The following is a 14,721-nucleotide window of genomic DNA, read 5'->3' as shown; positions in this document are numbered from 1 at the left end:
TTCTTTTCAGAGACCAGTTTGGGAAAGGGTTGGGAAGAGACCTGCCCAGGTCTGACCCAGGTCTGAGGGTGGTTAGCAGGGTGTGACTCGGGGGAAGTGCTTTTCCCTCTCTGGGCCTCAGTTTCCTGATCCTTGAAGTGGTTGTTACAAGGACGAAGACCCAGGCAAGTGACGTACTTAGAACCGCCGTATCAGCTACATAGCAAGTGGTTGCTGTTGACAGAAAATGGTGGCGGGTGGGAGGTTGGGGTCCCAGGTCCCACCTGCTCAGTGTCTTCCAGGCTAAGGGCACCTGGTGCTATTTGCCCTGGAATTGCCTCAGCAACAGGACTTTTGTCCCCCATTTAGTTGGATTCCCTTTTTACCAGTCCTTCGAGGCTGGGGTGATATTACCCATTCTCCTGAGGTAGAGGGAAACTGAGGCACGGAGCGGCAAGGGCCACACAGTGAGTCCGGGCCACACTGGCCTTCGTCAGTCCACATTACCCAGAACCCAGACGTGGTGAGGAGAGGTAGTAGGCCTGGGTCACCGGAGTGGGTGGGCCTCAGGGCTGGGGCACGGAGCTCCTTTACAACTGCCTGCTCCAGCCCCACGCAGCAGGGAGTCCAGGGCCAGAGGTCACCTGGCAGGAGCTGGGAGGGGACCCAAGGTGCCCCCAGCCAACAGGACAAGGCTCTCTGCTTACTGGACAGGGGCCTGAACTGTTTATAAACGAGACAGAGGTTCTAGATTCTGCTCTGGGGCCTCCCTCGCAGAGCAGCAACCCTGGAATCCGGCCTGGTTTCTAACCCGTCCTGTGTTTCCTACTGTCTGACTTTTGCTCTTCTCCAAGTCTCAGTGTCTTGGTCTATAAAACGGAGGTGACTGTCACACCTCCTCACCAGGTCCCTGGGAAGGGGAAAGGAGGTGACCAGTATCAGCTGCCCCTGCGGTGTCTGGTCCTTGGGCAGTGAGCATCTGGGTTGTGGGTTGCACAGAGGGGTCAGCTGATGCCCTAAGAAGGAATAATGCCTGGCCTGCGTCAGGGCTAGCCCAGAGACACTGAACACCAGACACACAAGTGGTGACAGTGGTAAGAAACAGTTTATTGGCCAAGGTGAGGGCACAAGAGGCCATCATCCGTGAGGAGTGAGGGGTCAGATCTCCCCAGTGACCTAGAAATCCATGTCTTCGACCAGGTCCTGGAGGTAGGCCTTGTACTGGTCCGAGGTGAGGGAGAGTGGGTAGCTGTTGGAGATGTGCAGGTCCACGGTGGTCTCCAGTGAGGAGGCGCCCCCTGACCGTGCCATGTCCAGCAGGGCCCTGAGACAAGTGGGAACAACCTGCAGGAACCGGGGGGGGGGGGGGGGGGGGGGGGAACCGGTCAGGGAAAACACTCCACCTGGTTCACCGGCAGGGGTAGGGTTGAGTGGACTACAACTCCCAGCAGCCCCTACGCTGTAACTCCGGGTGAACTAGTTGGCCCAGGGCTGCCGGAAGTTGTAGTTTTCCCTATAACCACAACCACCAGAGGTCCAAGAAGTTTCCTAGGGCTGAGGTGCTGGAGGGGTTCCCAGAAGCTAGGGCTGAGCAGCTTGTGGTCAGAAGGACTCCCAGGAGCTGTGGTTCCTCACAGATACTGTGAGGACTCGTAGTCCACCGACTTCCACATGGTTTTGAGAGTTCAAAACAGGTTGTAGGGGTGAGAAGAGAGGGACACCCAGAGACTCCTCTGGATGAGAATCTGGTGGTTGCAGAGACTCTTGGAAGTTGTAGTTTTTCAGAGGGGCTTCTGGGACTTGTAGTTCCTCTGCCCCTTGTTAAGATCCCCCCCCCTTTAGCTCCAGGAGCCCAGGCCCGCAGCACCTTGACCATCACGAGCTTCTTGATCCACGGCTGGTCCTGGGGCCATGGCTCCCCAACGCAGAACCAGAGGGTGTAGCGTGGTGAGTGTCCGCTTCCTTCGATGAAGGCGATCAGTTCTGGAGGCCCGAGAGCTTAGTGAGGCACGGGAAGAAGACCCTCCCCTTCCCCCTCCCGGCCCCCCAGACCTGAGTAACAAACAGCCTCACCTTCATCCCTGACCTGAAGCCCAACATCCCTACACCACCATGACCAGATGGCCGCTGATCTGGGCCAAGTCCCCACAGTGGTGGCACAATCTTAAACATTCCTCCTCCCATGGGGTGGGGCTGGAAGATGTGCACCCCTCCCCCCCCCCCGCCCCCAGGAGCGCGCTCCCGCAGGGACGTTCCAGGATTCTGGAGGCCCAGGTGGTTAGCAGTTTTAACTGCTCTTCAACCCCCCAAGGCCACCCTCTCCTGATAGGAGCCAGTAGCCCCTGTGGCCATTCACATTTAAGTTGTGACTAATTAAAGTCAACATTTAAAAGTCCCTTCCTCCGTTGCATTGGCCTCCTCTAAGTACTCAGTAGCCACACACGGCTAGCGGGTACCATGCCCGACAGCACACACACACACACACACACACACACAGCGTTTCCAGCACTGCAGACATTATCTGTTGGACAGCAAAGCTCTGAAGGACCTCTCTCTCCTGCATCTCTCTGGCCCCCTATCCTGGTAAGTGGTAATAACTGGTGATCGTGATGACTGTGGCAGGTAATTCCTTGAGCACTTCCGCACACCGCGCCCCCCCCCCCCCCCCCCCCCCCCGGCCGCCTACCGGCTCCAGGCAGAGGAGACCCTTCTCCGGCAGACTCAGAGCAATCCAGTCTTTTTGCCCCCAGGCCGAAGTTCAGTCCTCTGAATTCCATTCCGGACCTCAGAGTTCTGAACCATTGGGGTACGCTCTATCCACAGCAGAGCTAAGGCCCCGCCTCACTCACCTGCCACGAAGGGCTTCAGGTCGAACACGTCTCCTTCCTCATCCTTGGGGACCTCGCCGCTGGGCCCGTGGCCACTGTCAGGGAGGAGCTCCTCGCCCAAGGCCCAGTACGTGTGACAGTGCCCCAGCCTCCGGGCGCAGAGCCGCTGTCCCGCCCTCCACAGAGCTAGCCCCCCACCGAGGCAGCTCAGCACACGCCTCACGTAGCCCATCACACCCCTGTCCGTCAGCGACACCCCGGGGTCTGGCAGGATTATTGGCTGTCCAGGCAGTGTCTGGTCTGCATCTGACGCCACCAGCCGCAGGCCCCCCGGGCAGAGGGCAGTCTGCTGGAAGACTTGGCGGCCCCGGTAGAAGGCAGTCACCTCGAACTCCCACTCTGAGCAGCGGCAGCAGCGACATGAAGGGGAGGGGGATTGAGTGAGCATAAGGGGGTCCATCGCCCCAGCCCCTCCCACCCTACAGTCGACGCTCACCTTCCTCAGGCACCAACAGCCGCCTCAGTGGGTTTTCCGGGGGCTGCAGGTTTGGGCAGGGGGCAGGGATGTCTACGCTGGGGCTCAGCAAGAATGGAGGGGTCTCCTCAGGGACCATAGGCAGGCTCGAGGGCCCCCCATCTGGGAATGGGGCCAAGGCCATGTCACTCAGTAACTCCTCCAGTATTTCTTCCTGGAGAGAAGGAAAAAAAGAAAAGGATCCAGGCATTTCCACAGCCTTTTCTGGAGACGCCATATAGACCAGGCCTTTGTGCCCAGCAATGTAGGGACCCAGAGAGGAGTCACAGCTGAGCTTTGCCCTCAAGGGGCTTCCAGTTGGGGGTGGGAGACAACCGTGGGCACAGAATGGCAAAATACATGCTCTGGTATATGCTGGGTCTACTGCCGGCCCAAGGGGAGTAGCTAAATCTGGCCCCAGGATCTGGCCCTGTGCAAGCAAGACCCGGGCAGAGAAGGCTGGACACGACTTCAGAGGGGGACCTGCCCCAACACAGACATCAGCAAGACCAAGGGGAGGGTGGTTCTGGGTTCCCGGGAGGCTGAGGGTACCCTAAATAGCAAGGGAAGCTATGAAACTCTGGGAAGGTGTATTAGGGCCTTAAATGCCTGGTGAAAACGGAATTTTCTCCTGAGGATGCCAGGAAACCATGGCAGGGCTATGAGCAGGGGAGGGACAGGGTCAGCTTTAGCTCAGTTTGGGGATGGACCGCAGGGGAGAGAAGGGAGGCTCAGGAGGAAGACGGAGGCGAAGGTCCAGGGGGAGAAAAGGAAGCCTGAACAAGGCCATGGGGACAGAGAGAAAGACGGGCCAGAGACAGGAGGGCAGGAGGGTTGGGATGCATTCTGACCTGGGTGTCAGAGGGACTGCATCTGCTATTGGTATCTGGAGAGGTGTCCAACTCAGGAAAGTCCCCAGCTCCTGTCAAGGAAGGTGGTAAGTGGAGAAGGGTGTTGGGGACACTCAAAATCCCACCCCTCCACGTGAAGCCCCACTTCTGGCACACCTGAGTTCACAAACTCATAGACCTTGTGGGGGTCGTGGGGGTCCTTGCTCCGGTCCTCGGCTAAACGCAACACCTCCTTCCGGTTCAGGGCCGATCGGAAATTCCTCTTCCAGGTGGGCAGATCAGGTCTATCCTTTCCAGGAGTGTAGGCGCCACTGGCTTCGGCCCAGGCCTGGGGATCCAGTTGACCAGGATAGTGAGGGTGACTAAGACCCCCTGCCCCAACGTTCTAACCTGGCACGTTCTAACCTGGCAAGGTTCCATCCCTAAACCCTTGGGTTCTCTGCACCCCAAGGTCCCCTGTCTTCACTTTTTGAAAACCTTTGCTTTCTTTTTTTTTTTTTTTTAATTTTTAATGTTTTACTTTTTTGTTTTGTTTTTTGAGAGACAGTGTAAACCCGGGAGGGGAGAGCAGGCTCTGTGCTGACAGCAGTAAGCCCAATGTGAGGCTCGAACTCCCCAACCTGGAGATCATGACCTGAGCTGAAGTCTGATGCTCAACCCACTGAGCCACTCAGGCGCCTTGAAAACCTTTGCTTTCTAAGCCAAACTTCCAGGTCCTACTGGGTGCCTAACTCTGCCACCAACCTGCCCCAGGATACCCTGTGATAACCCCGCCCCCTCACACTCTAACCCGGGGTACCGCACCACTGGTATATTCTAACTTGGTGGGGCATCACCTCAGCTTGGGGGCCAAGTCTCGCCTCTAAGGTTCCAAGCCCCGCCCCCAGAATTCTATGACCAAGCCCCCCCCCCCCCCCCCGCCCTCTGCGAGCTCTGAATCCCCCAGGATGCATTTCCTTGGAGAAATTACCCCGCTTTTCCGGTTCTTTTCCCGGAAACTGGCCGCTCCAACACTGCCTGCGGTCGACACCGATAACCCGGCCGGGTCCTGTCCTAACTCCACCCACCTCCAGCTGCCAGCGTCAGCTCGGGGCCGATCACAGGCGTGCTAACCCCGCTTTCCCGGCTCCACCCCCCTGGGAGTCCATCCCGCCTGGCTGGCAGCTCAGGGTTTCGGGGGTCCGGGAAGCTCACTCACCTGGAAGATGCCGAAGTCCTCCTGCTGGGCATCCTGGCGCAAGCCGTGCTTCCACGGGATGCGGAAGCGCGTGCGACTCTCGTCCAGCCAGGCCACCCCCTCCAGCCGCCCCAAGTCCAGCTGCAACTTCAGCCAGGGCAGGATCCGCGGCTTTTGGGTACCCATGGTTCGGCCTGCGCTTAGAGAGCAGTTCGTGGGCTGGGGGCCCATGTGGCCTGAGGGTGTCACACCCAGACCTCTCTCTCTCACGGGACCGCGGTGCAGGGTCCCTCACGTATATTTTCCTGGGTACAACATAAGAGCCCTTCTTTTTCATCCTCCGGAGAGGCTCCCCAATTCGAGACACCTCCCCCCCTCCCCTTTCTCTAGCTGCTTCTGTCCGGGCCCTCTACCTCAATTCCGCCAGCGTAGAACCTTCCCTCTTCCGTTATAAACCCTTTTCTCCTCTCCCCTCCCCCACATCACCCAGCGCAGTCACCTCCACTTCCAAGGTAGAGCCTCCCCTAGGTATTTCAGTGCAGACGCTATTCACTTGTAGATCTCTACCTCCCGTCTTTATCCCTGTTGTTGACCCCTCCTACAATTCCCCCACAGAAGAGCCCCTCCCCCATTTCCATCGTAGACCCTCCATCCACATCCCCCCCCCAAACAGCCTCCCTCCTCTAGGGCACCCCCCCCCCACACACACACACACTTCATAGAGTGGACTGCCTTCCATTTTCAGGGTCCACTCTTCCTTTCATCCCCTAGTGCAGACGCCTCCGATCTCCGCAACCTCCCCGCGCCCCGCTACTTTTTTCTTGTTTGTTTGTTTGTTTTGTTTTGTTTTTATAGCCGACCTCCAGCACCGGGTTGCTTCACTTTTTCTCCTCTTTGCTTCACTTTCCCTGGAGTACACAGTGCCCCTCTGTGCTATCAGGGTAGATCCATCCTTTCACCCATTTCTCACTCCGGACGTCACCAATTCCCCAGCTACCCGCCCCCCCCCCCCCCCCACCCCGCCCTGCTACCTACGTAGAGGGTCTCGGCGCGCAGAGTGCTAGGACCCACCCCTGCTTTTGGGGTCCGATAGCTCTCGAACTTGCAGCTGCACACCCTCCTTCTCGTCAGCTGAGCTTCAGAGCAGTGGCCCTTTCTTTTTCTATGGATTTCACGAAATAAAAACTTTACCTTCAGATGGTTGACAGACTCCTGAGCCAGAGGCGGCACCAAGAGCCCGGACGTCCCCCCCCCCACCCCTTCCCAACCATACCTTTTAAGGTCTTCCGGCCAAGGGGATGCTGGGAACGTCACATGCAAATTAGGTGGGCATCCCGCGCACCGCCCCTTGGGCGACAGGGCCGGCACCAACCCGACCCACTGCGCAGGCGCGGGAAAGTTGAACTTCTAAAAGTGTACGCAAGTCCACTGGAGGAGGAGGGGGAGGTGGCTCCCGGCACCAGGTAAGCCGGACGTTCGCGGGGGCTGGGGTGAGGAGGGGAGAGGCCGGGATCTAGGAGCGGGCACCTCAGTCCCGCTTCCCCGACATCCACGCGTCCCGGGTCCCCAAGATGCCAGCCTCAGTCAGATAGTGGAACTACACTTCCCAGGCCGGCTGCGCGGCGAGCTAGCGCGGAACGAGGGGAAGGTTTGCCATGAAGCCTGCTGGGAGTCGTAGTTCCCGATTCTCTAAAGGCTTGAGAAGCTTGGTATCTGCCTTCAGAACCCAGAAGTCGGAGCCCCAAGTTCTCTTCTCTCTCAGACTGAAGAATCCAGATTCCCCATCCCCCTTCTCCGAAAACTCAAGAGTCCAGCCCCCAGTCCCTTCCTCCCTTAGACCCACGAATCCGGGTCCCCAGCCTCTTCCTCTCCAAGCATCAAGGAGTCTTCCTCCTCATCCCTCTTCTCTCCCTGAGGACTCAAGAATCTGGGTCCCCAGGCCCTAACTCCCCTAAAGGACTTAGAAATTCGGACTCTCGGCCCCTTCCTCCCTTGGGGACTCACGAGTCCTGACCCTCTCCTTATTCAGGGATTAGGCGTTTGGGCCCCAATCCTCCGATGCAGTGCAACCCTGGAGTCCATCCCCCAGCTCCCTCTTTCACAGGTGCCCCCATGGCAGGCTCGGAAGAGCTGGGGCTCCGGGAGGACACGCTGAGAGTCCTAGCGGCCTTCTTTAGGCGAGGCGAGGCCGCCGGGTCCCCCATTCCAACCCCACCCAGGTAAGAGGAGCTGCCCTCCTCCCTCAGGGGCCTGCATTTGGGGCGGGGCCCCCTCTGACTCTTGCGCCTGGTCTCAGCCTGCCTGCACGCCCCTCTCTTTATATCTGGCTCTTAATTCCTTGTCCCTGGGGTTGCAGTGAGAGGCCTTCAGTGGGAGGAAAAAGGGACTGCTTGCAAGGAGCCTCGGGGGTCACTCTCTGAGGTCCCCTTCCCCAGGAGTCCTGCCCAGGAGGAGCCAACAGATTTCCTGAGCCGTCTTCGAAGATGTCTTCCCTGCCCCCTGGGGCGAGGAGCAGTTCCCCCCGAGTCCCCTCGGCCTTGCTCCCTGCCCCTCCGCCCATGCTATGTTTCAGAGCCTGGTAAGAGATTTCCCCTAGATCACCCATGAACTGGCAGGGCCAGGAGCTTTGATTCTTAAAGCTGGAAAGTATGGAAAGGATGAGCTTGTCCAAGATCACTCAGCTCAGAGGGGGAGCTGAGTGGGGACTACCCTCACCATTCTGTGCTCCCCCTGCCCCCAGTTACATTGCTGTCTGTCCATTCCGTGAGCTGGCTTCAGGAGAACTTTTGGTCCCTTTCTATCTGTTATCTCTCTCCTTCCACGCGTGCTTCCCTCTCCCTAGGACTTTGTAGCCCACCAGTATCCCCAGTAGGGAGGCAGGAGACCTGGCATTCAAACACGATTCCCTGGATATTTAGTTACAGGTCTCCGAGAAATTCCTTTTCTTCCTTGCTCCTATTTTTCTCCAGTAGCAAAGTAGGAATGAGGGGAGTGGGGGGAGGTGTCATTGGACTTGATCAAGAGTAACCAGAAGGTTTCTTTCCTCTCGTATGTGAGCCTGGATAGACTAGTAATGGCTACTGGGAGAGCTAGCTTGAAAGGGATTTCGCAGCTGGGGAGAAGAGTCCTGTGACCAGCTGATGACACTTGAAACCAGCAAGGGATAGAGTGATAATAGCTGGAGCACCCTGTGTTTGCTTTCCTTGGTTGGGATAATCTTCAAAGTCTAGTTCAAGCTCTAACATTCTCAGTCCAGTTGGGGGGGGGGGGGAACACCATAAAATGGAAAGTACAAAGGTCTTTTGCCAAGTGTGCTCACTGGGCCTCAGTTTACCCCATTGTGAGATGGAAATCATTGCTACCTGGCAAGGCGGTGGGGACACGGAGAGAATCCATAACTTCCCCATGTCCCGGAGATCCATCATTGGCTCTTTTCACCCCAGGCCCAGCTACTCCGGATTTCTATGCTCTGGTGGCCCAGCGGCTAGAACAGCTGGTCCAAGAGCAACTGAGATCCCCACCTAGCCCAGGTGAGGTACACAGGGGCCCTGGAGAAGGAGGAGGGTGGAAGGGTTGGCAGAGTTCTGCTCCCAGCCGAATTCTCTTCTGTCCCCCCAGAGTTACAGGGTCCCCCACCCACAGAGAAGGAAGCCCTGCTGCGGAAGCTGGTGGCCCTGCTGGAGGAAGAGGCAGACGTCATCAACCAGAAGGTGATGGGCGGTCTGTTCCACCCTTAGCTAAGATAGGAATCGCGGGACGGTTGGGCCCTGGGATCCAAAGCTGGATCTGTACTCTCTTTAGATGGTCAAGTGAGGAGAGGGTGGGACTAGCCTTCAGTGAAGGGTTTGCAGTCAAGTCCACACTCGTTCTGCTCACAGCACCGCAGGCCAATAAGTCGAGAGGCAAGATATGGGGTAAGGAAAGTGACTTTATTTGGAAAAGGAGCAAACCGGGCAGACTACCCACCCAAACAGCAATCTCCCTCAGCATGAGATTGGGCCTCTTTTATGTTGGGATTGGGGGGGAAGCGGGAGGGGGTTGGGAGTCAAAGGGTGACTGACATCTGTAGATAACGGAGGGAGGTTGTGTAACTGTTTTTTGTCCTTGGTCAGTTGATCTTTGTGTACAGGAAGCTGGTCATGTCATTCCTGTAAATCTCATACATAGCATGGTCATTTCTGTAGGTACCTTCCTTTTGAAAAAAAGTTGAGGGCGCCTGGGTGGGTCAGTTGGTTAAATCAGGTCATGATTTCACGGTTCGTGACTTCGAGCCCCACGTCGGGCTGTGTGCTGACAGCGTAGAGCCTGGAGCCTGCTTCGGGTTCTGCGTTCCCCTCTCTCTCTGCCCCTCCCCTACTCATGCTCTGTCTCTCTTTCTCAAAATTGAATAAATGTTAAAAAATTTTTAAAAATTTATTTGTTTTGAGAGAGAGAAAGAGCACAAGTGGGGGAGGATGTGAGAGAGAGAGACAGAGAGAATCCCCAACAGGCTCCTCACACGGGGCTCGAACCCATGAACTGTGAGATCATGACCTGGGCCAAAATCAAGAGTCAGATGCTTAACTGACTGAGCTACCCAGGGACCCCTGTAGGTACCTTCCTTATCTCCTATGGTGAGGCAGATTTCGGGTAAAATATGGTCTTTGCAAATCTTAGCTGCAACGTGCCTACGTGCAGGGCTAAGCAGAAGTTTCTAAATGAAAGGAGTCAGACGTGCTAAGTTTCTCCACTACGTGTTGAGCGACAGTTAGTTAGGGTCAGGATAGCGTTTTAAACTGGTTTGCATTCATCGCCAGAGGGGCGTGGCCTAGAGAGAAGAGGTGTGGCCATTCCCAACTAGATCTCGGAAACTGACTGAGACCAGTTAAGGAGTTAGGGACTGTATGGTGGTGGGAGGGGGGCTGGTTTGGAGAGGGCTGCCTGAAATCGGAAACCCTGGGGGCGCCTGACTGGCTCAGTCGGAAGAGCATGCATCTCTCGATCTCGGGATTGTGAGTTTGAGCCCCATTTTGGGGGTAGAGACTACTTAAAAATAAAACTTAAAAAGTCTGAAGCCCTTGTTAACTATAGAGGGGCGTGACTTAGAATGTGAAGGGAAATGACTGCGGAGGAGGTCTGGCTTATGACTGTCACGGACCTTGACTGGCTCAGGAACTTGGGCAGCGTATAATCCTGTAATATTGTATGGTGGAAGGCAAGGTTGCAGGCACTAGCCTGGCCTCGGGTGCTCTCAGGGAACCCGTAAGGGGGCGTGGCTATAAGATCAACATTCTAGAACTCGGCTAAGAGGGGCTTGGCCCTCATTGGCTGTCCAGGCCTTGCCTTAACCTCTCGTCCACTTTCCTAGGAGTGGTTTGGCAGAGATCAGAGGCTGGTTTATGATTGGCTGGTGTGATGGATGGGGCGTGGCTCACATTATCAGTAGCAAACGCACTCGTTTCAAGAAGCCACGCCTCCTATCCTCCTATTGGCTGGCCACGGGGGCACAACGGAGGCAGACCCGGCCTCTTCTCTTCCCCACCCCACAGCTGGCCTCGGACCCCGCCCTGCGCGGAAAGCTGGCCCGCCTCTCCGCGGGCTCCTTCGCCCGCCTGGTGGAGCTGTTCTCCTGCCGGGAGAGCAGCCCTCTGCCCGGTCGCGCACGCCCCTCCTTGCCCTGCCCTGGGCCCCCTCCGCCTTCCCCGGAGCCCCTGGCCCGCCTGGCCCTGGCCATGGAGCTGAGCCGCCGCGTGGCCGGGCTGGGGGGCGCCCTGGCCGGACTCAGCGTGGAGCACGTGCACAGCTTCGCGCCCTGGATCCAGGCCCACGGGGGCTGGGTGAGCTGCCAAAGCTTCTCTTGGCCTCCCTTTACCCACTTGTAACTTGTGTCTGTGTGGTAGGGGGGTGGCTTCTTCGCCTTCTTTTCAGACCTCACGCGTGTTCTCGGAGCCCTACTGTACATCTGTTCTGTGTCCATTGCGCGCCTTCTGTACACCAGTAGTAGGTGATCCGTGCAGAGCCCATGCCTAGCTTAAACCATGCTGGCAAACGTTAACAGTTATGAGTGGGAAGCAAGTTAGGCCCCTTCCTGGGCCTTGGTTTCCTCATCTGCCAAACGGGGAGAGTAGAAGTACCTGTCCCAGAGGGTTATCGTCAAGACTAAAATGGGATCATCTTTGGCACCCTGTAGGCATTTGCTTGATTACCTGGTGACTGCTTCTCTGACACCGCCTGCCAGAATGCACCTGCCTGGATAGCCCCCTGCCTCGTTTCCTCTGCTCCCTTCGGGGGTTACCCGCAGTGAGGCCTCCCTGGGTCCTCATTTAAAGCTGCGGCCACCTCCATACCCTCCCACCCCCTTCCTTTCCCTCTTTGTTGCTTTACCTCCTTCTATAGGACAGCTGCTTCCAGATGGCAGAAGTCACTTGTTTGACTTATTATTTCCTTTTATTTGTTGTTTTCTCTTGCCCCTGACGTATCAGCTTCACAAGACCCGGGAATCTTAGCAACCTTACTCACTGCTTTAAATCCAGTGTCAGGCTCAGAGCTGGATTGGGCTCCAGTGTGCTGGCAGTGTGACCTTGGCAACTGTCCCCAGCTACCTGAGCATCAGTCTCCCCCATCCCCCCCTCCCAGCCCCTGCCCAACGGGCACCGTTCACTTACCTACCTCTTGGCTGTGGGGATTCAGTGACAGAACGATGTGTGCCCTGCTCTCAGAATGTAACCATTGCCTCACAGAGTGGCAGGAGCTGGCCAGATGCGTTGGAGCCAGTAGAGAGAGGAGGCCAGTAGCGCTTCAGGAGGGTGAGCGAAGGGATGACAACAGAAGGGGCGACCAGATCCTGCGGGGCCTTGTGAGCTTGGGGCCCCGTGGAGCCCTCCGGGCAGAGGGACGCGAGCTCACTTAGGTGTTAACCTGCGCCCTCTGGCGGCCGCCTGGGGGAATTCTGTAGAGGGAGAGCCGGAAGTAGGGCGTTCTAGGGAGTTCGGAGGAGGTAGGTGACTGAGCTGGCTCAGGGAGGAGATGAGGGCGGAGGGGACAGTGGATACCCGTGTCTGGAGCTCGGTGCCGAAGCTTGTTTGTTATGCGAAATTGTTTTTATTTTTGGGCCGCGTGCACCGCCAAGGACTTTAGTGGAATGATTCCACTTAATCCCCACAACCACCTCATGGGATTTGGATTTTTTCCTGCTTTTATGGAGACTCAGGGAAAGTCCCTCATGCAGAGGATGGGAATTAGGACTTTGACACAAAGCCAAGGCTCTTAATTGTTAAAACCCCAGGACTGTTCCCCTTCTCTGAGTCTCTGTTCCCTGTCTCTCTGTCTACTCTCCACCCTGGGGCTTTGTTTTCCTTCCCTTTTTCTAGGACTCCGTCCCCATCCACCCAGGGGTCTCTGATCCTTTCTTTGGATCCCTGTCCACCCGCCCTGTCTGGTTCCTTGCCTTCTCTGTCTCTGCTCCTGCTGGGCTGGCATAGATGCCATGGTGAATGGAGGGCAGGCTCTTCGCGTGAATGCTCACGGGTTCTTCCACTTTTCCCCTCCAGGAGGGCATCCTGGCCATTTCACCCGTGGACTTGAACTTACCCCTGGACTGAGATCTTCCTCAGAAGCTGCTACCAGATTAGACCTCATGTCTCTATGCTCTTCCTGTGCTTTGCCAAACCTTCCTGTTCCGCTCAGGGTTGTGGGGTGGGTTGCCCTGCCTGTTTCTGCCAAAAAGAAATTGTTTTAAATTTTTTCACATTAAAGACTTTTTCAAGTATTCAGTGGTTTGTCCTTTATCTTGAGAACTAGAGTTGTAAGTAGGAGATTTGGGGGCGCCCGGGTGGCTCAGGCGGTTGAGCATCTCGATGTGGGCTCAGGTCATAAGAGATCTCGTGGCTTGTGACTTTGAGCCCCTCATCGGGCTCTGTGCTGACAGTGCAGAGCCTGCTTGGGATTCTCTCTCTCTCCCTCTCTCCCTGCCGCTTCCCCACTTGCGCTGTGTGTGTGTCTCTCTCTTCTCTCAAAATAAATAAATAAACTTTCAAAAAATAAATAAGTAGGAAATTTGGCTCAGATCTCTCTCTCTCTCTCTCTCTCTCTCTGTCTGGCTTGTAACTTGAGGAAAGAGCCAGTTCATTCTTTTTAGAAATATTTCTGTCACCTGATCATACTTGCAGACTTGAGGATATCTACAGATATGATTCCAGCTAATTACATTTTGTTTTCCTGTTGCATGATTTATGCATTCCAGTTACTCCTGTGTTGATGGCCATGAAGTCTTTCCAGCTATTTCCAAACGAAAGCTATGATCTTCCTACACGGGGCACCCGGAACACCACCCTTTTTTTTTTGAAGATTTATTTTATTTTTAGAGGTAGAGTGTGTGAGCCGGGGAGAGAGAGAATTTTTTTTTTTTTTTTTTTTTTTTTAAGGAGAGAGAGAGCACGAGTAGGGGAGGGGCAGAGAGGAGAGAGAGGGAGACACAGAATCTGAAGCAGGCTCCAGGCTCTGAGCTGTCGGCACAGAGCCTGACGTGGGGGCTCATGACCTGAGCCAAAGTCGGATGCTCAACCAACTGTGCCACCCAGGCGTGCCAAGAGAGAGTGGATCTTAAGCAGGCCCCGTGCTCAGCCCAGAGCCCGATGTGGGGCTCGATCCCACAACCCTGGGATCATGACCTGAGCTGAAATTAGAAGTCGGATGCTCAACTGACTGAGCCACCCAGGTGCCCCTCCTTCTGAGTCTTTTTGGCCAGTTACTCATCTACCTATAGACCAGGGGGTTGTCACCTTTTTAGGGCTGTAGCCCCCTTCACAAAATTCTCTTTGTAAATATACAAAACGGTCTGTACAAGGTGACAAAGGAAGCCAATTACAGTTGAATCTCATCATTCACAGACGGCAGATTTGTGAATTTTGCCTACTCGCTAAAATTCATTTGTAATCCCCAAATTAACACGGTGGTCGTTGGTAGGCATGCATACATCCAGGGCAGCAAAAGATTTGACACCCACTGTGCACCTTTTTGGCTAAGGTTGAGCCAGATGGCACCCTGCCTTCTTGTTTCAGCTGTCATGCTGCAAATGAGTATCCTTTCCTCAATCTGTTTAGTGCTACATTTTTTGCATATTTGTACTTTTTTTTTACAAAAATGTTTATTTATTTTTGAGAGAGACAGAGAAGCAGAGTGCAAACGGGGGAGAAGCAGAGAGAGAGGGAGACACAGAATCCGGAGCAGGCTCCAGGCTCCGAGCTGTCAACACAAGAGCCCAACGCAGGGCTTGAACTCACATATCGCGAGATCATGACCTGAGCTGAAGTCGGACACTTAACCAACTGAGCCACCCACGCGCCCCTGCATATTTGTACTTTTTATGGTTATTTCGTTGTTTAAAATGACCCC

At 55.7% G+C, this 14,721-nt stretch overlaps 2 protein-coding genes across 8 annotated transcripts; one reads left to right on the top strand and one right to left on the bottom strand.

Annotated features, from left to right (window-relative positions):
• Positions 1–1,065: 1,065 nt before the first annotated feature.
• On the bottom strand, positions 1,066–6,601 carry IRF3 (interferon regulatory factor 3). Of its 7 annotated transcripts, XM_078439499.2 has the most exons (8): positions 6,385–6,595; positions 5,371–5,543; positions 4,329–4,500; positions 4,173–4,243; positions 3,304–3,496; positions 2,829–3,206; positions 1,847–1,962; positions 1,066–1,323 (listed from the first exon to the last, which is right to left on the bottom strand). In XM_078439499.2, the coding sequence occupies exons 2-8, from the start codon at positions 5,533–5,535 to the stop codon at positions 1,156–1,158; spliced, it is 1,263 nt and encodes a 420-aa protein (XP_078295625.1). In that variant the 5' UTR covers positions 5,536–5,543; positions 6,385–6,595; the 3' UTR covers positions 1,066–1,155. The 7 variants fall into 7 exon arrangements, with proteins under 7 accessions (XP_078295625.1, XP_078295623.1, XP_078295622.1 ...); XM_078439497.2 differs by lacking the exon at positions 1,066–1,323 and having other exon boundaries at positions 1,347–1,962; positions 6,541–6,601; XM_078439496.2 differs by lacking the exon at positions 1,066–1,323 and having other exon boundaries at positions 1,347–1,962; positions 6,381–6,595.
• Positions 6,602–6,680: 79 nt separating this feature from the next.
• On the top strand, positions 6,681–13,096 carry BCL2L12 (BCL2 like 12). Its single transcript, XM_060651757.2, has 7 exons — positions 6,681–6,812; positions 7,454–7,568; positions 7,785–7,927; positions 8,793–8,879; positions 8,968–9,059; positions 10,878–11,165; positions 12,879–13,096. The coding sequence occupies exons 2-7, from the start codon at positions 7,462–7,464 to the stop codon at positions 12,927–12,929; spliced, it is 768 nt and encodes a 255-aa protein (XP_060507740.1). The 5' UTR covers positions 6,681–6,812; positions 7,454–7,461; the 3' UTR covers positions 12,930–13,096.
• The last annotated feature ends 1,625 nt before the right edge of the window (positions 13,097–14,721 follow it).

This window comes from Panthera onca, chromosome E2 (assembly GCF_046562875.1).
Source record: "Panthera onca isolate mPanOnc1 chromosome E2, mPanOnc1 haplotype 2, whole genome shotgun sequence".
NCBI lineage: Eukaryota > Metazoa > Chordata > Mammalia > Carnivora > Felidae > Panthera > Panthera onca.
Note: the sequence above shows the minus strand (reverse complement) of the source record. Positions and strands in the feature narration are given on the sequence as shown.

What these genes read in the sequence shown, in the direction of transcription:
- IRF3 (XM_078439497.2), bottom strand. Translation starts at nt 5,535, where the DNA reads ATGGGTACCCAAAAGCCGCGGATCCTGCCCTGGCTGAAGTTGCAGCTG. An exon ending in CTATGAGTTTGTGAACTCAG is followed by an intron (nt 4,244 to 4,328) that starts GTGTGCCAGAAG and finishes CTTCCTTGACAG; the next exon opens with GAGCTGGGGACTTTCCTGAG. An exon ending in CCTGAAGCCCTTCGTGGCAG is followed by an intron (nt 1,963 to 2,828) that starts GTGAGTGAGGCG and finishes TCGGGCCTCCAG; the next exon opens with AACTGATCGCCTTCATCGAA.
- BCL2L12 (XM_060651757.2), top strand. Translation starts at nt 7,462, where the DNA reads ATGGCAGGCTCGGAAGAGCTGGGGCTCCGGGAGGACACGCTGAGAGTC. An exon ending in GAGATCCCCACCTAGCCCAG is followed by an intron (nt 8,880 to 8,967) that starts GTGAGGTACACA and finishes CTGTCCCCCCAG; the next exon opens with AGTTACAGGGTCCCCCACCC. An exon ending in CAGACGTCATCAACCAGAAG is followed by an intron (nt 9,060 to 10,877) that starts GTGATGGGCGGT and finishes CCCACCCCACAG; the next exon opens with CTGGCCTCGGACCCCGCCCT.